Source organism: Acanthaster planci, linkage group LG11 (assembly GCF_054643075.1).
Source record: "Acanthaster planci isolate LZ-2023a linkage group LG11, COTS_SCS, whole genome shotgun sequence".
Taxonomy (NCBI): domain Eukaryota; kingdom Metazoa; phylum Echinodermata; class Asteroidea; order Valvatida; family Acanthasteridae; genus Acanthaster; species Acanthaster planci.
Window position 1 is genome coordinate 9,444,261 of NC_141787.1, and position 23,660 is coordinate 9,467,920.

General features: G+C 43.4%; 1 protein-coding gene across 4 annotated transcripts in view; it reads left to right on the forward strand.

The window, feature by feature from the left end:
• Positions 1 to 23,660, forward strand: part of LOC110983845 (guanine nucleotide exchange factor VAV2-like) — a 64,397-nt gene that overhangs the window by 33,303 nt on the left and 7,434 nt on the right. For 2 of the 4 annotated variants that reach the window (XM_022243444.2, XM_022243445.2), the window contains exons 7-23: positions 76 to 363; positions 1,205 to 1,300; positions 1,532 to 1,603; positions 2,421 to 2,494; positions 3,470 to 3,565; positions 4,038 to 4,110; positions 5,353 to 5,373; positions 10,676 to 10,762; positions 11,060 to 11,184; positions 11,877 to 11,972; positions 12,999 to 13,120; positions 13,544 to 13,725; positions 14,680 to 14,712; positions 20,972 to 21,066; positions 21,887 to 22,009; positions 22,595 to 22,809; positions 23,323 to 23,540. In XM_022243444.2, coding sequence (XP_022099136.2) covers positions 76 to 363; positions 1,205 to 1,300; positions 1,532 to 1,603; positions 2,421 to 2,494; positions 3,470 to 3,565; positions 4,038 to 4,110; positions 5,353 to 5,373; positions 10,676 to 10,762; positions 11,060 to 11,184; positions 11,877 to 11,972; positions 12,999 to 13,120; positions 13,544 to 13,725; positions 14,680 to 14,712; positions 20,972 to 21,066; positions 21,887 to 22,009; positions 22,595 to 22,809; positions 23,323 to 23,540 — 2,016 coding nt within the window. The remainder of the gene's footprint in view (positions 1 to 75; positions 364 to 1,204; positions 1,301 to 1,531; positions 1,604 to 2,420; positions 2,495 to 3,469; positions 3,566 to 4,037; positions 4,111 to 5,352; positions 5,374 to 10,675; positions 10,763 to 11,059; positions 11,185 to 11,876; positions 11,973 to 12,998; positions 13,121 to 13,543; positions 13,726 to 14,679; positions 14,713 to 20,971; positions 21,067 to 21,886; positions 22,010 to 22,594; positions 22,810 to 23,322; positions 23,541 to 23,660) is intronic. The other 2 variants (XM_022243447.2, XM_022243446.2) reach the window with 2 other exon arrangements.

Genomic DNA, 23,660 nt, shown 5'->3' on the forward strand with positions numbered 1-23,660 from the left:
CGTAGCCGTAGCTCTGGAAGCCAATTTCAGGTGTGGCCCTATGTCATACTCATCTCATTCCTGTGTCCAACCCAGGGGTTTAAGAAGCCGCTGAGCCACAACATTCCACCCAAGACCATCAAGGACATCTTCCTCAACATGGACGAGCTCCACTCGGGCCACTGCCTCTTCAACTCGGACCTTGGCTCCTCCCAGAACTCCTCCCGCCCCCACCGGAACCGGCCCAGTATGACCATCAGTGACGTCTTCCTCAAGCACCGTGAGATCTTCCTCCTCTACGGCTTCTACTGCTCCAACCTGGTGCCGGCCCAGGACACAGTGGACGACATCTTGAAAGACCCCACGGCCCGGCAGAAGATTGAGGTGGGGGCACACGGCTCCTCATCAAGCCACCCATCCTGAGGACAGGCGAAAACAAATTTGGCTCCCTAGGCTGTTTTTGCCACTTCAAAATTTACACGCCCTCCTCCCCCATTGTTTTTCCATAAATCGTTAATAACGATGGATAAATTTTTACATTGCCTTACCAAAATACTGGTTGCAAATGTGGCCTCAAATAGCACCGAGGGGTGTCTGGTTCATAAATTTTCCGATAAAGGAGTAACAGTTTTCAATTTTTCTGGGGAAAGGAACACTTGAGCATATGGTCACTCATATAACACAGACGATTCAGGCAGCCCTTTTGTACAAGCGCACGTGATGTAGTATACCTGTGTTATGATGCTGATATCTCTGTCCTTGGAAATGTTTGGTTAAAATAATGCTTCAGGTTATTTTTTTATTTGATATTGTTGATGGATACAACACGTCAGTTTTTTTTACCCTAGTGGACTAAATTGGGTACCTTCATGCGGAAAAAAAAAATCTAATCAGAGTACTTATATGGTACTGAAGCTCATGAATATGGAAATTTCATAAGCATAAAAACCAAAATGGTGAAGTGTTTCCTTGTAACTGCCACAAAGGAAATGGAATGTCACAGTAACATGGCAATAGAGCTTTCCTACATGTATTGAAGTCATCCAAATCCTATTTCATGCCTCCTTAAAGTGCTAACTGAGTTCAAGTAGTATTTTGTTACTGATTGATGAAGGGCGTGCCACTGAGCTTAAAAAAAAAACGAAGTCAGTACTGCGGTGCGTGTCGTTTGGCTTCAAAGGTAAAGCTGTACGAAGAGAATTTTTGTTTTTTCTTTTTGGAACAGGAGTGTGAGTACCGAGCCAACAAAAACAAATTCCGACTGCGAGATCTGCTCAGCGTCCCCATGCAGAGATGTATGAAGTACCACCTGCTGTTGAGGGTACGTCCATGTTTCAAACAGCTCGGGGTTTTGGTGGGGTTTTTTTTTTTTTTTGGTTTCTCCCACAGCCTAGTTTTACCCTCTTGATCATTGAAATTACAATTTGTCGTATATGCTGGAGAGCCTTTCGGAAGAAACTGAACGAGGTCATGAAGGAGAGAGGTAAGAGCAGAGCAAGCCAAGGTCTGAGCCTGCAAGAGATTATTCCCTCTCTTTTGTTGGTTATGTCAGGAGCTCATCAAGCACACGGACAAGTCCCATCCGGAGAAGGCAGAGCTGGAGAAAGCACTGGACATTATGCAGGTTAGAATCTGAGAGAATGGTCGTCTGCTACGGCTTGTGTAATTTACCTTGTAGTCTCACATCAACGAATGAAGGTGGTTTCATGGCTATGAATTTGCCGGTGATAAGGAAACTTGCAGGCAGTTGCATGAGGCAGTCGGCCTTAATTGTCCTATTCTTAACCCCAGTAGAACCTGTTTTTTCTTTTTTTGGCTACCTCACAGCCGGGGAGGAGTGGATTGTGCCTTCCTAAGAAATCAGCTGTCCCCATGTTCAGTCTTTTTGAAAGCTCGCTGAATTTATGCATGATTGGGCAAGAACAACACAAGGTCTAACCCGCAACCTTCATTCATGGCATCCTTCACAATCAGCCGTGCACTTTTGCTGTTTACCCTAAATCCTCCAAGACTGCCCGAAGGATTTTGGAGGACTGAGGAGGGTTAGGGTTGGAGACACTTGTCTGTACAGATGTGATGTTTCAGCTCCACCCAGCTTCTGTTTTTGCTGTTTCAGCCATTTGAAGCTCAGGGCCGCACATGCAGACAGGCGTGCATAAAGCATGCCAATGGAAAAAACAAAAGGTGCATTTTTGACTGATAACTCCGGGAAAAGTCGACGGTGTGAGAATGGTGTGGCTGATTTTCACCAACTTTGTTGCCAAATGACCATAGTATATTACTCAAAAAAGCTCCTGGAGGCTCAGCATTGACAAGAATTCTCAGAATTTGTTCCTCCCCCCTCCCCTGCCTTAGTTTTTTTTTTAGGGTCAAAATAACCAGAAATTAAACACCCTCAGCATCCTATGACGTAGACTCGAACCTTTCTGATTTCTTGGCAGGACGTGTGTCTCTATGTGAACGAGGTGAAGAGAGATAACGAGATCATGCAGAACAACAAAGACATTGAAAAAAGGTGAGACACGCTCGCCCTGACACTCTTAAAAGTTAACTGTTTGAAGCAGTGCACTTAGATGCAACGCAAATAAGGGGCTGAGGATCACTGTTGCCACAAATGCAAGCTTTTGAAGCATGTAGAGATTGAAACGCAGGCCCCCTTCAGTTTTTGTATTTCACTCAAGATGTAAGCACATTTGGAGCAGGCATGTTCCTGAAGATAAACCAAGACTTAACCACTTCCTGCCGGGGCAGTTCTCAATGTTGATGATGCTGGGCCGGTATATTTATCTTCTTTTTTTTTCTGTTTTCAAAATTCTTTAAAAATTCCTATCTACATTTACTGGACACTTACAAACACGTGAAGGCCTGCCAGGTGGCCCCACTCGCCTGAAAGAAAAAAATCTAGTGACGCCCGAGTATTTCAGCCAGGTCTGCAGCCTTGTAAAAAGAGCCCAGATTGTGCGGTGTTATATAACTTTCTTTTGTTCACGAACCTGGCTCAGTGTGCTGCTGACCCCTTTTCATTAGGGGCCAGATTAGCATGTAGCGGTGCTGTGTGGCTCATCGCTGTAGTGGTGGAGCGCTTTTGTGGTAATCCGCTCACTCTAAATGCCCCAAACCGTGGTATACTGTTTCAAAACAAGGCTGGATTATCTCCACTTTTGAGAGTGAAAAAATGTTGGTAATGCCCAGCAGCCTGGTCTTTTGTTCCGATTACGGTCTTTTGTTAAAGGCCCTGTTCCCTTTGTCCAAGTTTGGAGACCCCGGTCACACATATAAAGCATACATATCCGGATCCGGAATCCCCGGCAGAGAGTGGCTAACGTTTCTGTAAACAAGGATGTGCCAAGCGTGCAATCAGAACAGGAAAGTTAAAACAACAGCAGAGCGTTTATCAGAATGGCGCTGATAAGAACACGGATAACATCGACAGATCATGGTATTTTTTTTAATCTGTGTATTTTTTCCATATTCTCCCCCCCCCTCCCAGCATGGTCAACTACAGGGGACCCAATGTGAATGAGCACGGTCGCCTTCAGAACGACGGTGAGCTCAAACTCAAAATGACTGGAAATACAAAGAAGAGGTAAGTGGAATACGTACATGAATGCTCATTTGGCTCGACCAAAACTACAGAAACTTGCAAACATCCCCATGTCCAGCATAACTTGAACAGAGCGTCCAGACTTGAAACCCTAGAAGTTAATGTCAGGGGAACTTCATGCATTCTAAGCCTGATGAGTAACAAATTTGCAAAACAATTTTACAGCCTAAGTGTAATAATATGAGTTTTTGTGATGTGATACATGGAGTATTAGGGAATAACCGCACCACTCTGTGAAAAAAAAAAAAGCCTATGTTTTCATGTTGTGAAGTCGCTGTGTTGCACGCACCAGGAAACGGGTACAATTATGGCGATCAAATGATTGCAGAAACAGTTCCAATCTTGCTGAATTCTAGCAGGTTGGACTCCGAATGCCATTTTTCCAGAACGCTGTTGCACCTTTCAAATGACGTCTTTGAATATTTTTCCTTCCTTTTTTTTTTTTTTCATTCAGCGTCACATCCTCCACACAGAAGTACTGTTTCCTGTTTGACAAGGTCCTCATAGTCTGTAACAAGGGTGGAAAGGTAAAATTGTCTTAAAATCTGTTCTTTCCGATGTCTTCATTTGAGCGTCCTCAAAAATGTCTGCCTCATTCTGACACACGGCCTTCACCTCGTCAGTAATCAGTCAGCCAGTGACCTATGCCCTCAAAAGACACGTTTGAAAAAATCTGGTACACAGACTTGCCAACGTTTTGAACACATTGCCGGGCAAAATGCCATCACAGAAAATGATCGTTTTGGGCACCTTTGCAGAAAACAACCAACATTCACAGATAACAAGGACCTATTTTGTAGAATATATTTCATGTACAATGACCTTTTCTTTGGCAACCTCAGGGAGTCTTTGTTCCACATACCCTAGAAAGGAGGCCTCAAAGATGTCGCTCTGTTACCATAGCAACACACAGCTTTACCCGATCCTTGCAAACTCCGAGTTTCAAAAGAAATTTCAGTGATAGGGGAACGCTTCCAGTGAAGAGATCCCTAGAGATTAGCAGCACAAGCGCTAAATCACATACATGTACACTTGTGGTGAACTCTTGCGTAGTTACACAAGAAATGCTTGCCATCAGTTCATAGTGAACAAGAGAAGTGCAGATTCACCGGACCACATCAAAGGTGCCGAGCACCTGTACTCAGAACCGACAGTGAAGTGCACAAGAGTTACTGGCAATGCTAGACATTGTTCCAGCTGAACTCACAGCTACATTTTTTCATGTAGAACAATGTGTGTATGGTCATGTCCCTGAGCAGGGGTTTTACCTGGTTCAGCATAATTCTCTTCAGGGACCTTTCTGACGACCGCACTGGTTTCAGTATTATTATTGTTTTATTTTTTTTTCCCCGACTGGAATTTTGAGACATCACTGAACCATGACCTTTGACCTGTCCTATTTCAAAACCTTTGACAAGAAATTTTTCAGAACAAAATTTCAGAACAAAATTTCTGAAATTTTTCTGAATGGAAAGAAATGGATAGCCATTTGAATTGATTATTTCTAACTTTTCTGTACTGCAAGCTGTGTAGGCTACTCGTATGTACATTTATGTCGTTAGCTGAACGTTGACCATTGACCTTTCTTTCAGTGATTGTGCATTTGACTGAGTGGAACAGACGTGTGAACATACATACATGTACATATGTAGTGCCTTTGAGTACATTTTCCTGCACATGTCGAGGTCTTGTGAACGTTACCTCTTTGACAGTGACCTTTGAATTTTGACATTTGATCTCTCTTCTGTTCCTGAACTTGCACTGTGTAGCTCGGTATGGAAAAGTTCTGGGTATGTACTTGTAACACGTCTTCTGCACGCTGTATGTTTAAAAAATGTTTAAATGTCATTTATTTTCTGATTCACAAGTGTCTCTCTGTGGCATGTTTTTGTGACTGATAATACGCATGGTTTGGTTGAATATTACAGTAATTTCGTGAATGCTAAATTGAAGGTTTTCTAATGAAGTTCAGCCGTGAGATGAAATGAAACAGTGCAGTCGTGTAATACAGCATAGTCGTCATTCAATATGGGACTGCAAACTCTAAACCCTGGTCAGATAAATCATGCAAAAAGACGGAAATGTATCACAAAACCTTTGCCATCAAGCTAGTTCAGTCGGTTGTATTTATTGGCTTTATTTGTTGAATGTTATTGCTTTGTTTATCATTTCAATGAAAAAACCTAACCTTGAAACAACCTTTGCTTCAACGGTAGTGAAAGTTGAATCTTTAATAACTGATTTGATTTGGGGAATTTTGTTCTGAGATGTTTCTCCAAATAAAAGTCCAGCAAACACATTTTGCTTGATTGCATCACATTTTTTGCTACACTGCATCTTATGTCCATTTTCTTAGTAAACTTGAATAGCCAAATTAATAACAAGGTTTTAAATGTGTAAGTTTACAAGATCTCTCATTGGTTATCTACAAAAATAAATATTCTTTAACTTGTCCACATCCTGGTTGAAAAGGGTAAAGAAATCATTGGTTCATTTGCATAAATAAATAACAGAAATCTTCCTTTGAAACATACATGTAGTTAAGTGTCTAGGGGAAACCACCTGTAGTTAGGTTTATGAACAAAAGAGATAACATTAGGAATGGAGGAATTCCTGCCTGATTAGTCGATTCTGGTAAAAAGGTACTGTGTTGGGGATTTACAATGTTGATTTAAACTCAGTGTCGAACTCCTTCATTAAAAAGAAATTTAGTTCCTACATTTTGAGTTCAACTGCCATCGGATACTTGATGTGCACGGTGATGCAGGAAGCAGATTGTTTCAAGGGTTGAAAGATAACTTTTAAAGATTTCCTCACGTAGAAAAATGAACTTGTTTGATTGTTGGCCACACAGACCCTTCATGCAGCAGTCGTTCTGCTTTTCTTCCCTGTTGGATTTTCTCCAGAGGAATAGGGAAGTGTTGACTTTGATTTGGGACAGGTTTGAGCTGTGCCCACCAGTTGGTGCTTTTGCACCGTCAAAGACCAGGAATGTAAAACAGTGATCCTCCTTGTTCCTGCCCGATAATGCATCATTCGTGGATATCATTTTGTATTGTGTACATGTACATGTGGGCATAAGTGGCTTGAAAATCTGTGGCGTAAATTTCAATCATGGTGGCTACTTTGTTTATAGTGTACACGTATGAAAGTCGACATCCGTAATAGTAGCTAAAAGTTCAAATGGAAATGGCTCACCCTGACATGATCATGTAACCACGTACTGATTGCATGATGTCACCCATTCACTGGCGCCACCATGGCAACACTGGCTGACACACGCTTGCATGCGGAATCACGGACCGCCACCTAACGCCAACATTTTGGTTTCTTTTTTTTTTTTTCTTTTTTGGGGGGGGGGTGTTCGGTTTCATTTTGGGAGGCCCTTTATTTTTTTAACGGTGTGTCTGTCATTGGTTTCCTCTGCCATCCTTATCTGGGGCAGCCTGCAAGTTTTTCTTGGCAACCGCTACATCGTATGTCAATAGAGGGCGCTGTGGGAATGTCTTTACTGAATACCATAGAGGAAGGACACAGAAGGAGTTTGAACTGCCCGGGCTGTAACATCTGGCCAATTACCGCTTTCTGGCATGCCCGGTGTGTCCATAGCCAGAGCGCAGTGAGTGCTTGCTTCGCACCAACTGTTTCACAGCCACCAGCCGCAATTTTTCGCTGGTTATCTGTATCCTTAAAACTTTGTGTACTGAGGTATAGCAAACTGAATATGAATTCATGCCTTTGTTGGTGCTTGGTATGATCTCATGACAACGTCAAATGTAATGCTTGCGCAGTTGTTTGTTATTACACTGTGTGCCCTAAATGTACATGTGCAGTCATTGCCCTTAATGAACACTTTCTTCTGGAGTTATTTTGGGAATAAGTAGCCCCGTTGTTTACACTATTTTGTGCTTTGTTTGAATAATTTTGATTTGGGCTTATTTTACAAGATTTCATGATCACTCTCTATGATAAAATAGTGCATTTTGTTCCTTATGAACTCAGTTTTTCAGTAGTAGTCAACATTTTGTTGACCAGTCTTAGTCAAATTCGTACCAAGTCTCAGAAATCTGATGTATTGGAGGGAGGAGAATAAAATTACAAAACTTTGCATGGATTATGGAACAGTGTATCAACGTTGGAAAAGTTTAGTCACAATGGCAAAAGTAGGTCTAATATCAGATATTTTTCTCTGTTTTTCCTGGTCAAAGCAATAATTTGTATTTAATTTCAAGCAAAACACTACAAGTATTCTATTCTATTTTTCGTCTGACTCGGTGGCGACGATCATTGAACACTTTGAAGTGCCAGAGTTGCAACTCCTGTGTCGTTCCTCTATGTGAATACCAAGTGTACTGTAAAATACTTCAGAGCAGAATTGGAATGGAAAAGCCAGAGAATGTGTACACAGGCATGTAACTTTTCCTCGGATCAGCTGATTTCCTCGTTTTTCACTTCACGCTCATGCCATTGAAAATTGAAAAGTGCAAAGTCTTGTAAAGATTGGGATTTCCTCATTTCTTGTCAAAGTCCGAGCTGCATTGCTGTGTACAGATCAATTAATTCCTCAAAACACGCCTTCATGTTCAATTTAACTTCGGATTAGTCTTTCCGTTGTCATCTCCAAGGTTGTCAAAAGGCTGACTTGGTTTTGTGCTGTTTGGAATAGACCTGCATGTAATTCACAGGGAAGCCACTTTTAAAATCTTGTACCCAGAACTTATAATAATTATTCAGTGTAAGCTGTTACACAGGTTAAGGCCAGACTATTTTGGTTTCCAACCCACAGTCTCAGTTTTGCTTTCTAATTGTGGCTTCGCATTTTAAAATCTATCACAAATTCTAAATTATTTGAAATGAAAACTGGCATGAATTTGTGCAAACGTTATTTCGTCGCTGTTATTTTTCCTGTCTGGTTCCCAGTATGTAAAGTTTTACTTCACTCCCAGTTCAAGATGGCTGACACATGCATACAGCCTATTCCCCAGTTGCCGAGCAAAACAATGTTTGGAAGCTTCATCAGTGAAACTGCGAGCATCGAAAATCACCTGACTTCAAGGCTTTGCTGTCATCAGTGTTGGCAGTAAGCTTGACCGTACAGGGCACTGGTTGTCGTGCTGACCAGTACACGCCAAATGCTGGCCACAAGCAGAGAAATATGTTTTTTTTAACTGTACTTTATTTACTGAAAAATTCAAAAGGAACAAACTGTAGTTTATGCATGTAGTACCTATAAGCCATGGCTATTTAATACAAGGGGCACATTGGGTAGCAAACTGCATGTACATATGCAGTTCAGTGAATAACAGTGAGTTCATGCGGTGCTGTCGCACTTGATCTGTGTTGTAAATTCATATTTTTCCATCGACTGCAACTCTCACAGCGTCCATGATCAGTGATGTCTTGGCGCAGTCGTTTTCCTGTGAATGGTTCTTTGGTGCTGGTCCTTGAAATTGGCTAGTGACAACCAGCGTTGCCACCAATTGCAAGCCGCTGGGCCTGGTTCCAAACAGCCAACACCACGGTCCAAACCATTGATAATTCTGGCAGTGGCGTAACTAGGGCTAATGTCCAGGGGGCACTCGGGATGGACACATTTTTTCAAGGAACTACAATGTACATGAACCACAAGAAAAAAAGTTGTAGGCACATAGCTACAGAAACTCAACGGAGATTTCAAATGGGGGGTATCCAGGGGAGGGGGGTATCCAGGGGAGGGGGGTATCCAGGGGAGGGGGGTATCCAGGGGAGGGGGTATCCAGGGGAGGGGGGGTATCCAGGGGAGGGGGGTATCCAGGGGAGGGGGGTATCCAGGGGAGGGGGGTTTGGGAATCTGCGTGCCCTCCTCCCTGTAGTCCCACTCCCCACCCCCGTAACCTCCGTAGTTACCCCAGTGAATTCAGGTGACAATAGCCGAACTCTTGTTGAGTCATCGCTTGAACTTGTCCATGGTTGGTCTGGTTTTTAACAGAGTTGATATTGGTAACCATGCTGACCTGAGGTAAGCCATAGGCCATTTCCAAATCGACTGGCTGTGGAAGGGAGTAACACACATGTATGTACATGTATTAAGGAAAGACAGCTGCAGCCACTTCTGGCAGTGTAGCCAAAGAAGGGATGGCAGAGATAACCAATGTGGATTAACCGATGATGTACATGTAACCCATTAATCAGCCTATTTAACCTGGATGCAGAACGTGGTTTATAAACTTGATTTACATGTACTTACAAGATTTAGTTACATGTAAATTAACCTGTTGGATTTACGTTAAATTTAAATATTGTGACTGTTAACTCAAATAAGGAACTTTGGAAAGATCACTTGTACCCAAGATTGAAATGGTGTCAGTTGTAACAGCATTCTGTTTAATTATAAAATGGGCACACACGTTTTCTGTGTCTTTAGGTTTTCATTAAGTGTTTTCCAGGAAAGCCTATTACAAAAAACCCTCCTTGTCATGAACTGTTGAATTGCACGGCCACACGGCAGTATTACTGTCTGTTCATACTTGGTCGTACTTCGGCATTTTCTTTTTTTGCACACAGTTTAATGGTGCTTCTTTGTTTAACATGTCATGTTGAATATTTTACCCTGAGACGTGTTTCGTGTGCATGAGACGACCCAGTTTGTTTGTTTGTTTGTTTGTTTGTTTGTTTTTTTCTGAGGTGGAAGGGTGTGGTTGGGCTCACAGGTTAAATATTACTGTTGGGCGGAGTGCCTGCGTAGACTGCTTGGCGAAACTGTGGATGCTGAGAACCAATGAAGGATGCATTGTGTGCCGCCCTGGTTTTAGCATGTGTGCTTTGTTGAGAATGCCTGTTCAATTTCCAACAGAATGCGCACAAACCTGTAATTGCCTGTGTGTGAGAAGCATACGCACTGAGCATTAGCACCCTATAAAAAATGTGTCTGGGTATCTGTCTACTGCAGTAATGTTTATATTTTGGCCACTCGGGCACACTCACTATTTGTGCTGTTCCACGGGATGAACTTTATAGTGCACAGTAATCCTCAGCAGACGTTTTTAATGGGATTTTGTTTCTGAGGTGCAAATAACAAAACTTTTAATTTGTATTTTCCCTTTCTTTCTACAGGGCCAAGAAAGCCACGAGTACTGCACAACAATTGATCTGGAGAAGTACAAGATTGAAGACAACCTGCCCAAGGGGAAGAGTGGCAAGGTAATGTTGACAGTACACTGGACCTTGATACTTTGACCCTTGCACTTTGACCGTAAGACCTTCACTTCTCACACTGCAAAAAATACCATTGACAGATTGCATTTAAAGATTCAATGTGGCATTTGTTTGAAGTACATGCATGCAACATGAATTGAACATAAAACAAGTATGCGTGTGGCCCTAGACTAAGGCATCAGGACCAAGACACAATCAGAAGTTTTCTGTGGAGTGCACCTCTCAACGTTAAAAAAAAAACAACGATTCACTGGAGGGTTTCTGTCGGTTTGCGCTGTGCAGTGGAATTGGTGTTTCTGGCTGACGCCCGTCAACAACAACAACAATGACGACGTGTTCCCGGTTGAGATATACTGCAAGACGGAAGACATGATGCTGAAGTGGGTGGAGAGCATCAGGCTAGCACAGTAAGTCCTCGTGGAACACTGAGTTTGAGTCTCCTTTTTATCTGTCTTAGCCAGCGTTCAACAACTTGAGTATCCAACTTGAGTATCCAACTTGAGTATCCAACTTGAGTATCCAACTTGGATGTGGAAATGAAAAAAAAGAGAAGGCCAAGCTGTGTGCTTTTACCTGGATTTGCTTGACAGAAGGTGGTGTCTGGTATACCTTAACTCACGTCCCGCAGAGCACCTAGATACTCCGCTGGCCGATACATTTATCAGATTTCATCAAAGTTTTGGCAGTAGTTCAGGTACATGTACGTGCAAGTCAACTTAAACCACACTTTGTTGCATAAGTTGCACAAGCTCACTTTATTTTGCCTTTGCCAAACGTCTTGCATGAAGACTTGATAGTACTTTGCTGAATATCCAATTCTTTCAATGAACTACATACTTTTGACACATTACACGTTAAGCGAGTTTAGTGAAAGGGTTGATAGCATCCCATCACGTGCTTTTTTAACAGATCAGAGCACAGCCATCCAGCGTAAGTCCTACTTCTAACCGTACATCAGGATAATTTTGATGGAGTTTCATGTAGTCCTTTACTCATTCCAAAATAGAAAACCTACTCCATTCGTACATCAACTTCAATCCCTTGCTTTCTAAAAAAAAAGTGTCTCTCGCTTGTCTGTCTGTGTCGTTTGTCTGTGCAGGGATAACATCAACCCTGTGCCGAGTAGCCAGCATAAGTATGAGTATACCAGCTTCAGAGAGCCCACTTACTGTAAAGTTTGTGAAAAGCTTCTCCGGTGAGTTCTCTTTTGTTTTTTTTTAACGGAGGCCGTTTATCTCAGATTTTGCAGAGTCTGTTTCAAGCGTCACCCTTAATCTGTCCAAGTGTTGGACTTGAGATGTGCATGACGGTTGTTGTCCCCATAGTGGCCAATCTAATTTTATCTGGCTGTGGCTAGAAACAGCGCATTCCCATGGGAGCCACCAGCTAGCGGCTACATGTATTACCCATAGTCACGTGCTATTTTCAGTCACAGCCAAGTAAGTCGGACACAGCTTCCCTACTGAAGTGCATCATCAAGTGGCCCCCCAGAGGCTGGCTACTACTCATTGTGGCTGTGTACAGATCAAGTGGCTGTGGCTGAGATATAACACGTGTCTGTGGGAAGGGGCTGCAGCCACTAGCCAGTGGCTTCCATAAGTGATTGTTACATGTCCAGCCATAGCCGCAACCTCTAGACACAGTCCAGATAATCCTGCAGAGCTTGGACATTATAATGCAGAGTCCTTGTTACTTGGTGCAAGATACATATCATTGCAATATCTGTCCGTGGATGTGGACTTTTTCCCCTGGATGAACTTCAGGTAGATAACATCTCATGAAGACTGTAGAACTCTGTTATGATGCTGTTTGTAAAATCCAGGTATTCTGAGTGGAACTATCAAAAATTGCGTCAGAAATTTGAGACAAAATTTGCCTCAAATCCTTCATGGAAGAAATAAGTACAGAGAAGTGTTGAAAGACACCCAAAAGACCGATTGCGCCGGCTAAATCCTGTGGCCTACAGTGGGTAGTATAGTACCCAGCACATCAGTAGTCTGAGTATGGTACCTACCGCCGGCTTTATTCTTGGTAAATGATACTTATGAAACACTTTGCTTTAGGCGGGCGCCGTGTTTGTTGATATTTTAATACCCACTGTAGGTCACCTGACTAAGGGGGTGCAGTCGGTCTTGTAACACCTAAAATTTATAACGCTATTTTGTTGTTTTCTCCTCAACTTGTGTTTGATCGTAGCGTTTCTTTTTTCGACTGTTTGTAGGGGTCTGTTCTACCAAGGCTACAAGTGCACCGCGTGCAGCATCAATGCCCATAAGGAGTGTCTGAACTCGGAGAAGATCCAGCACTGCACAGCGGCCAGGAGAATCAGTCGGCAGCCCCAGGGTAAGGGACATCGGGGATGCGGTAGGAGGGTAGCCTTCGGCGGAGTGACTTGAATATCTGAGCATATCCAGCCATCGGTTGTGCAAACTCCTCTTGACCTCCAGATTTTGACCAATCAGCAGTCCCGTTTCATTGGCCTTCCCTCAGGAAACTCGATGTTATGCAGCGTTGGGGCTTTCTTGCCCATAATGCACTGCAAACTGTTACCTCTTGATAACCTGGCAGCCCCTTAGTGGCAAATTGCAGTACGAAATACTCCAGTTTTCGTTGTGTCTTTAAATTTTGGTACTTCTTGATTTTTTTTTTTACGTTGTTAGTAGCCACATAATTTAGGTGTGCAAAGTTAATTGAGAAATCTTGAATTGAGTCCAATTTGTTGTCCCTGAAATGACACAGTAAAATTCGGCCTGTGACCATTTCCAGGTGTGCAAGTGGTGAGGGCCGTCAAGGTGTACCCGGGAACTCCCCGCCCACCCCCTGGCGTCAAGCCCCTTCTCTTTGAGAGGAACGACCTGATCGAGGTACTAGACAAGGACGACCCCAAGTGGTGGAAGGGGCGATCCACTCGAACCTACGAGCAGGGATTGTTTCCGGCCGACTACGTGGTAGGTGGCCCCCTCGCTCAATCTCAGGGAATTCTGTTCTTCAGCAGGGGAAGAGGGAGGTAGTTATCTGCCGTGTAATGGTTCCAGACACTTCTTAAAATCTTATGAAACACCACTTGGAAAGGGTACCTGTTGCAACATGTTCTTGTTTTGCTTGATTTATGGAGTTATTTTCCAGAGCCTTCAAAGTCCATAAGGAGGGTTTATTTTTATTTTAGAACTGTGCAGAATGATTTCAGGGTTCCTATGGTCACGGAAAAATCCTGAGAAAATAGTTGTCCTGGAAACGCACAGAAAAGTCATGGGATCTGTAGGCGGAGGGAAAACGTTACGGAAGTCAAAGTCATGCAAGGGTTATTTTTTGATGGGCTACTTTTGATGCCGTCATGGAAATGCAAATACATAAATTTGCGGGCTGTATCCTTGTTTTTATTTGGATTGGGGTCAGAAAGCCCGTTACAACTTCACTTAGTCAACTCTTGTGTCAACTACTTACCGGCCAGTGAATTTTTAGTTGATTTTGTCCCCCAAACCAAATGGCTTTTTTGCCATTTTTTGATGCATTTGACTTTGCTCCATTGCATATTTTGTGAGACACCTTGTTTTAGCCACGTTTATCTGGTACTAACTTCTTTATCATCCCTGCAAGTCAGTGTAGCTTTTCAGTGTCTGTTTCTTTGTAGTACTTTTCATATCGAAATTCTCCATTTCAGCTGCATTTGTTGAAACTTTTTTTTTTGGTCACACCTCTGGTCTCTCCTTACAATGCCCAAATTCCTTTAGTTCTGCAATTTGTCCAATGAGAGTAGCCATTTGCATTATTGAGTCATTTCTCCCTACCAAGTAGAGTACTGCATTGTTAGTGTAAGTAGCATCAGTGGGTACCGGTGACCGTACATGAATATGTTATGCAGTGTTCGCCTGGTACCCAATATCACGTCTGGTTTTTCCCAGGTACCGCAAAGACAAAGCACGAGCTCTCACCCGGTAAGCCGCCATTATGAGTAGCTATAGCAACTCCCAGATATGTACCGTACGGTGTATGCATGTGATTATGTGGACTACTCACCGGGCCACACTAACCCATTGACTACAGAGCACATACATGTATACACAGGTTCTATGCAAAGAGGTCACACTGTATGCATAAGAAACTTGGAGATCGTGGAGGACCGAGGGCCTCCGTACACACTAAACCAAACTGCTGGGCACCGTGCGCACCCACATGCACTACTGACACCTTTGAAGGTCGTGATCAGTAACACACCCTCTCCTCTCCATGCTACGGACCACCACCACATTTCCCCTTTTCTGATTTCAAAGAGGAGCTCAGCTCTCTTTCCGAATCATCTTTCTGCTGCGTGCTTGGTGCTCATTTGCATTGTTGCGTGCATTCCGTGCTTGGGAAGTGCTTGCCCCGCCTCACCATTTTGGCCGTCCGTGCTCGCTGCGTTCACTTGATATGGCACTTTTGCAAGGCCATTTAAGCGCAATTTGCTGAAGCTCTCCTGGACTCGTGTGCATTCGTCAACATGAGCAGACACTGCTGGTCATTGCATACCATATGTTACAGTCGGCAGGTGACAGTGCGAGCAAACTTTTGTGTTTTCCTTCGGAGGGGTCCATGCCGTGCTTGCTGTTCCTAGCCGTGTCATTCCCTGCGTGACACAGGTGTACCGCTCTTTCCTGTTCTTTTTGCCCTGAATGGTTAATTGCCAACGGTAGCCCCGCACCTGCAGTCTTCATGTAAAAATGACAAAATAGCTGGTTAGCCAGTCCAAGGTATACAAACAGGTGCAGCTAGGTGCTGGTTCCCAATCAATCCACTGGAATGTGAGGAGGGAACCAGTGCCAACCCCCCCCCCCAAAAAATAGGGTAATAGGGAATACAGTTCTTCGCTTCTATTTACGTATATAACAACCAAAGGATATATCCAGATTTGTTGCCTTGGCAATCAGCGATGTGCACACTACTGGTGCCCCATGAGATACAATATCTAGAGATTGTGTTTTTACTGGTGAGGGCGCTGTTCGGCATACCCATGAAATCTTACAAGGCTGCTCTGGTCATGTCCAAAAACCTTGGCCATGACTTGCGATAGCATTTGTCGCAAAGCTTAGCAGAAAGTACCTGAAACTGTATTCAAGAAAGCTCAAATCTAGAGCATCCAAATACAATGACACGGAAGGGTCTAAAATTCCCCGTCGTTGGTCATTCTCACAGCTCTGGTAGTCAAGGGGTTGGCAAGCATGCATTTCCATCATCCCTACATGTATGTCTCCCATTTCATTTTCACTATCAAACTGACCATTTGCTGGTGTCATAAAGAGGTCATAATGGTGACTCCCTTGTTGGTGGTGTGGATGTGGTGAAGTACTCGTACATGTACGTAGGATGCATTGTATGTGCTCACTTTGTCCTTTTTAACCCCTTCACGTCGGGACGTGTTAAGACACACTGTAAAAATTGAGATCCTCAGCCCGCTTTTCAGCTATTATTCTCAGCCCACGCTCAATTGAACACGGTGAAAGAAGGCAGACCCTGGCTCTTGTGTATATGGTAAATGGTCTTTGTATGTAGCCCAGAAATGAAAAGACCGAATTTGCATCATAAACACCAGCTTCACAATAGTCCCCACGTTGAAAAGAGGCAACGGGAATGTGGAAGCTTGAGTAGAGCCGCATGCCACTGAACAATCAGCCTTTTCACCGTGTAATTCAAAGCGTGCAGAGCACGCTGGGCCACAAACCGAGAATTTGCAGTTTGGCGGGTGGCCTTCGTGGCCAAGCGAGGCTGGAATTCTTGGAGTCGGCTTTCGGAAAGAAATTCCCGTCGAGAAGGGGTTAATGCATTTTTCGTTGTCCCCACAAAGTACAAGTACTTGTAGTTATGTATCCTTCAACTGTCCAAGGCTCATCCTGATTTGTAACAGCACCTTCACACTGTGTGTTTTGTTTTGTCACGAGCGAAAGATTATTTTATTGATACTGGTATTAGTCTTGCTAAAAAAGAATGCAGAAAACAATGCTCTGCTGATTTTCTTTTACTGCTACCTGGCAAAACTGTTGGTCTCCCTGTTCAAATTTTTACCTTTCATTTTTTCTTATGTTGCTATCAAGCAGCAGAGAAAGGGCCTGTAATGTCATGGAATCTGTTTCTAAGAAATATGGTACACCCCAAAACAGATCTAAAGTGATCTGACAGGTACCGATGAAGTTGCAACAATACAGCAAAATGGGCAAGCACAGCATTAGTTTGCCAGTAGGGCCTGGTTGCTCCTCTGCCCTGTTACAGAACGCTGAAGTATTTTCTTCTAAAGGCAGGGTTACATGTCAGAAAATTTGGCGTTTCTACACAGGTTGCCAGAAACTGTTCGAATACAAAATGTATGCGCTGTTTTACATTACTGCCGATGTATATTGCATCTGAATTGAAAAACCCTGTTTTTTGTGGCATGAAAGTTTTGTTTGGGAGCTGAGCGTGACTAAATAAAATGCGATAGCTAGTCGTTTCAGTGCTCTAAGGTTTCAGCATCAGCAACGAGTTTACATAATCAGCACCTGCCCTGCTGAGGGCAATGTCCAATCCATCTTGGATCGGTTTATCGCCACATGTGGCAACTTCCAAGTCGCCGCTTATTTACAGAACGTGACACAGTTACTGCTGTAGGCGGCATTAACCTCCATGTTCACGCACATCTTTTGGCCGTTTCCTGCCAAAACTACCAAGGATGATTTCAATTTCAGGATCTCCCTGGCAGGGTGAAAATAGGCAAATTCATTTTTTGAGCAGAGCGCCGTCTCTAACAAGAGTCGGATCCGATGATGACATGACATGCTTAAAAATTACTGTGATTTTGTAGAGTTTTACAGTTGAGGTCGGAATCATCTGTCCTCCTTCAACTGAACAAAGCCTTCAGTTTGTCCAGAAGAGTGTTTGTGGCTTTGATTTCTTCAAAGTTTAGAGATAACTGACGCGAAACTGTGTATTTCTGATGGATAAGACCAGTGAGCAGAAGCAGGTCAAATCCAGCATAATGGACATGACATTCAGACAGTTTTTTGTAATTCAAATCATCGCACAGTAGACTTGGAAAACTCCTAATTTTTATTGAGGTAATCAGACACATTTAACTATCAGTGACATACAGTGTGTACACACTAAATTTTGCACAATTTTATTGAAGGGCTGTAGAGAAAAATGCACTCATCGTGAGCCTAACGGACATGACAGAAGTGAACATTTATGGGGTCGTGCCAAGCGGGTGACCCTTCACATGTGTGTGTGAAATACCCCTTTGACCAATACATGTAAGGTATCATAATTTGCCCATATTCCTGTTCACCTCGAGTTTAAGAGAGCACGCTTGAGTGTCATGCCACCTCAGTGATAACGTCCCCATGAATTAGTGTCTAGTTCTGCAGAATCATCTCAGTTTTAAGTGTTCAGATTTAGGCCAGGTAGTCTGTCAATCCGACTTTCCAGCCGTCAGCAAAGTGATGACAAGTAATGAAATTGTCACATTACAGCTCCAAAAAAAGTGTTCTGGGTTCAGAGCTCTAAGGCTCGAGGCTGTGTCCTTGTTATAGTTGTTTTTTTGAATTGGCGGGCTGCTTGACGTGAAATGTAATTTCAAAGAGGTACTCAAGAACTGAGGTACTCCCTCTCATAAGAGCAAATCACTTTCACCAATCTGGTGATGGACATCAAACGAGGGCAGCTAATACCATTCCTTCACCATGGCTTGGTTTAAAATTTTGTTTCTATGTCAAGCGTGGTTTCATTTCTGTGTTGGTGTGGTGGTATCTACAAACCGAGAATTTTCAATCTTCTTTCTTTTTTTAGTGTATGTATCTGTTTGCACCTTGAGAACCATGTTTGCTGTTAAAAACAAAACAAAACAGTAAATGCAGCATAAACACGTTACGCTGTCTTGAATAGGCTTGGGTGACTTTGCACCAAAATCTAATAGTTAACGTAATTCCAAGCTAAGCATCAGGAGGGTGACTCCACTTTGGATGGCATTGCATCTCTACGGATAGCCTTTTGTTCTCCTAAGAGTCAATTCTGTTACCACTACACATTTCTGAAGACAGACCGACTCCATTCCTAGGAGGGATAGTTTTCACGTACAGTGTAGTTAGGCAAAATGGCTTGCAGTGCAGAACCTTTGGAGCCAAGTTGTTTCTGTCTGTGAATACCATGATTTCAAAATCAATAGCAGACAGTAATGAGGGAAAAATTCATGTATGTACTAGGCCAGTCTTTAAAGGATCCATGAAACAAGTTTTTCTTAGAACCATTTTTGTGTGTGTCTCTGTACTCTTCTTAAGTGTATGAAAACTGTTTGTCTTTTTTTCTTTGAGTTACGTGAACTGAAAAGTGCACTTTTTAAACATTCCAAATTGACTAAGCGTTTCTGGACAGGTGAGGGCGCTTTCCTTTGATGTAAATCAAGGAAGACATGGTTCAGTTTGCATGTTTTCATGTTCAAATTGTGAACTCCAAATTTGCTTTCTGGAAACATTACTGTGGAAAGGATGCTTGCTTGCTTATTGCCATATACTTTCACAATAAATTGCCAAAGTAAATGAAATCTATGATGGCAGCGTTTAAATAAAACCTAGACATTTTCTGCGTACAAATCAGTGCAACTTTGAGTCTCGATGCCGTGAATGACATAGTTTTGCTCATGAATATGCAGATGTGCATCAGCACAAAACCCCAAAACTCCAAAATATGGGTTAAAATTGCAAAACAAAAATTTTAAATCAGGTAAATTGAAACTCGGAGGTGCAATTTCAAGGATTTTATTACAGTTTAGTAAAGTATTTCTGTTTCATGGTCCCTTTAACGTTTAAGACCGGATCCGGAGAATGGATGCTGATATTGTCCAAGGAGAAGGAGAGGAATTTTATCAGTGTCCATTCATTTAAGACTGGCCAAGAACATATTCATTCCCACTCATAAATACCTTTGGAAACGCAACTTCATAACAAGTTTTACATTGGTAAGTTTCAACCATTTTGTGCAACGATTTTACTTCAGTTTTTCCAACATCCCTCTGGCCATGTTATAGTATATTCCTCTCACGAGTTGGTGTAAACAATCACCTTTATACACGTATATGGAGATTGGCGCACATGTGGAATATACTGCTTGATCAAGAGTTTGAGAATGGGCTCTGTCTGTCTCTGTCCTAACTGTCTTAGGCATTAATGAATTGTGATGAAGGAAGCAATTATACCTCACGACATTGTATTGACAGGCCACCAAGATGGTGGATGGTGTCCCATTTAGGGAGGGGGGTGTTTAAATATTGTATAAATGGAGTCCAAACCCGAAGGATTCTTACTTCAGGATGGAATCAAGTCACCCAAGCCTACTTGTTTCATTAGTTTGTGGTATCAAACTTGCGGGGCTGTGGTTACCAGGGCTGTGGTTACCAGGGCTTTGGTTACCAGGGCTTTGGTTACCAGGGCTTTGGTTACCTGGGCTGTGGTTTCCAGTGCTGTGGTTACCAGGGCTGTGGTTACCAGGGTTGTGGTTACCAGGGCTGTTCTTGCAGTGTACATGCTTTTACACGGGCTCAAATACATTCCCAGCTCCCTTTCAGGTGCTGGCTTGAATATTATTTGGGGGATATGTGCTAGTTGAATCCTCTCAAACGGCCTCACAGTCACAAATCTTACGTGGTGCCAGTCACTGTTGACGGTTTGACCCCTCACCCTTCACAAGTCCTTTCAGGAGACCAGTCGTTAGTGACAGTATGGCACAGGGATGCATTTATCAGAGTTCATTTGAGGAGCCTGTGACCGGGCCTGAAACTGGAGGACTTGTGGTGGGCCTACAGGCCAAGAACTTGTGATGGGCTCAACCACAATGCAGTCAACTCAAACTTGAGTTTCACAAAAAGAGGAGCTGGTTACGTTCTTTCTGGTGCATAGTAGAATTGAAGTTCCAAAAAGTACTTAGGACTCATTTTGTCGGATCCAGTCACATTTTTTCTGATGAAGAATGTCTGCAGCATGGATACAGTACTGTGAGGGTCGGGGGTCAACACTTCATGGCTAACTGTTTAATTCTCTTCTTTAAGAGTTACTCTGCACAAAAGATTGCACAAAAGATTGCATTATGTAATTATCAAGGTGGTGGTCTACCCAAATGACATGAACCTTAGTTTGATAAAACAGGTCGTGTGTTTAAATTTCTTTTGGTCTTTCTCTTTTGGTTTGTTCCTGACAGCGTCCAAACTATGAGATGACAGTGCCCCAGGGTAGCCCCAGCCACATCAGGCAAAACCCCAGCTCCAGCTCACGGAATCTGCTGGATACGCGGTGGTAGGTCCCCTTGTTTTTTGCTGTCTGGCTGGTCTCGCTCCAAAGGTTCCACGGTCGCGCAATGCCCTTGGGGGAAAAAATGCTTTCGTGGATAGTCTTGGAAAAGTCAAGGCACATGGAGAAAAAAGTAGAATATTGTCAGAGGCAAAAAAAGTCATGGAAATCAAGGTGGGGCAGCGGTTATTTTTGATGGGCAGTTTGCCTTTTTTGATGTGATATTGGAACTGATACATTTGTAGGCTGTTTCCTTGTTGGTCAGTAGTAGGAGCTACGACCATCTTCAGTTTATAATACCAAATTTGTTTTTGGCAGAGAGCGGCATTGAATTCCATGGCAATTGTCATATTGTACTCCTTGAAAGTCCTGGAAAAGTTCCGGACTTTGAATTCTAGGTTTCTTTGAGAACCCTGTCCCTTTCACCAACTGCCAGCCGAACATCTCCAGAAATGGGGATAGGCGTTTTTTGCAAAACTCTGTGGAGGGATGTGTCGGGAGACAGAGACTATGAGCCAAAATTTGGGCTGCGACCCAGGCCTGAGAAAACGAATCAAAGTTGATGCTGAATGGAATGTAAGCAAATGTATTTCTTCATCCCGAAATGGCTGTTTTTGTACTTTTAGAGCCGGGAATGAAGTGTCAAATTCTACGAATGGTGAACTATTGACAGCAGGAGTCCTTGGGTTATTTTTTTCTGGGGGGGCGGAAGAGGGGCACGGTATCTCAGTATGAGCCATTGTCATTGCTATTTTGTAGTTTGTAATTTTTAGTGTCACCCTAGTTGTCGTCTCCGTTCTGACACTGCCTGCATTATCTTCACCAGGTATGTGGGTAAGATGGATCGTCATGTAGCCATTGAGCAACTCAAGGACAAGCAGGACAGCTGCTACCTGGTGCGTGACAGCGTCAAGGAATCAGAATTCCAAACCCACGCCATCAGTATCAAGTAAGACGCCAGAGAATTGCCCACTTTCAGTTTTTTTTTGCCGATTTTGCTCTCACTGTGCCCGAAGCCTACTTTGGTTTGTACACAAAAAAGTTCTGTACTTTTGTAGATTTTTCCTGGACTCGGTTTTCTCTTCTTTGCTGATTCATTGTTGTTCATGCGCATAGTAGTTAGAAAATGTCGATCCCTCTCTCAGAAATGTTTTCAGTCGGTAAATTCTGGGTTCACAGTTTGAACAGAAACACCTATGCACTGAACCATGTCTTCCCTAGACGATGTCACCGCAACAGCGCCCTCATTTGCGTGGATAATTGTTACTGTTTAAAAACGTACACTTTTCACTGCATTTAAACATATGGGAGTTTAAAAGAGTTCTCATGCGACGAAGAAGAGAACAAAGATGCAGACAAATTGTGTGAAGTACAAATTCATTGCAGCTGCACTTCAAGTACCTGTGCTTAGTCCGTAGGAAGATGTTTTATTTATGCAGAACAAGAAGCACGCTGTCCTCTCAGTGGTGAAGTAAACCACGACTAGGTGTATGTGTTCCTGTTGATGTTTGGGTCTTGTGCTTACGTTATACAGGCACGACAACCAGGTCAAGCACATCAAAGTTCTCTACTACCTTGGCAAGTACGGTCTGGTGGACAAGGACTCGTGTGACTTTGACACCTTGCCAGACCTGATCATGCACTACTCCCAGAACAGCCTGCGGGACGTGTTCAACGGCCTGGACTCCACCTTGAAGATTCCGTTGCGGGAGCGCACGGGCCACGCCAACTCGGTCTCCCAACGAAATGGTGAGTGTGGTCTGGACACCCAGCCGGTAACCAGACTCGCCACCCATTGATCTACGCGCAGTATCTGTAGATGTGGGGGCATTTTCTACTCACGAGCATTCCAGTGCACATTGTGTGAAGCACCGAAGCGCGACATCATTTTGAACCAGGCAGCGTTGTGCAGACAAATGGAATATGTGGGCTTGTTGGTTCGTTGCTGGTTCTCGCACTTATGCTCTTTACACACAGAACTGTGGGCCCGATGTATTCACTTCAGTACTTTATATGCATTAGAATTATGGAAGTTGAAAAACAGAGGGCAGTAGGGTCCACAATTGGATGTACATCCATAACTGATGATCAACAGAGGAGAGGTCTTTCAAAAGAAATTTCTGTGCAAAACTTGTGTGAAATGTTGCCATACTCTTACTCTTGGATAAGTCATGAAATTTGGTTTTCAGATTTCTGTTGCCACCCTGAATTACAGTGAACAAATTTGTTTTTCCTCCTAACCTTCCATGTTTGTTTGTGCAGGTCCGTCCACCAATGACAGCCCCGTCAGTAGGCAGAGGCCCAGCCCTGCCCCTGAGCAGAAGGTCAAGCGCTACACAGTCATCGGCACCGCGAGGGCGCTCTTCCCCTTCACGGCCCGGGAGTCGGGCGAGCTGCCGCTGCAAAAGGGCGACCACGTGGACATCATCAGCAAAGCCGGCGAGAGCCGGGGCTGGTGGAAAGGCGCAGTTGGCGGACGGGTCAGTCCCTCTTTACATTCTTCTCGGACTGCGCCGCGGCATTTCATAACATGGTTGTCTGCGACACAAAACACAGAAAAGGTTGCCAGTCACGTCACCAGTGTTTCCCCTGTGGTTATG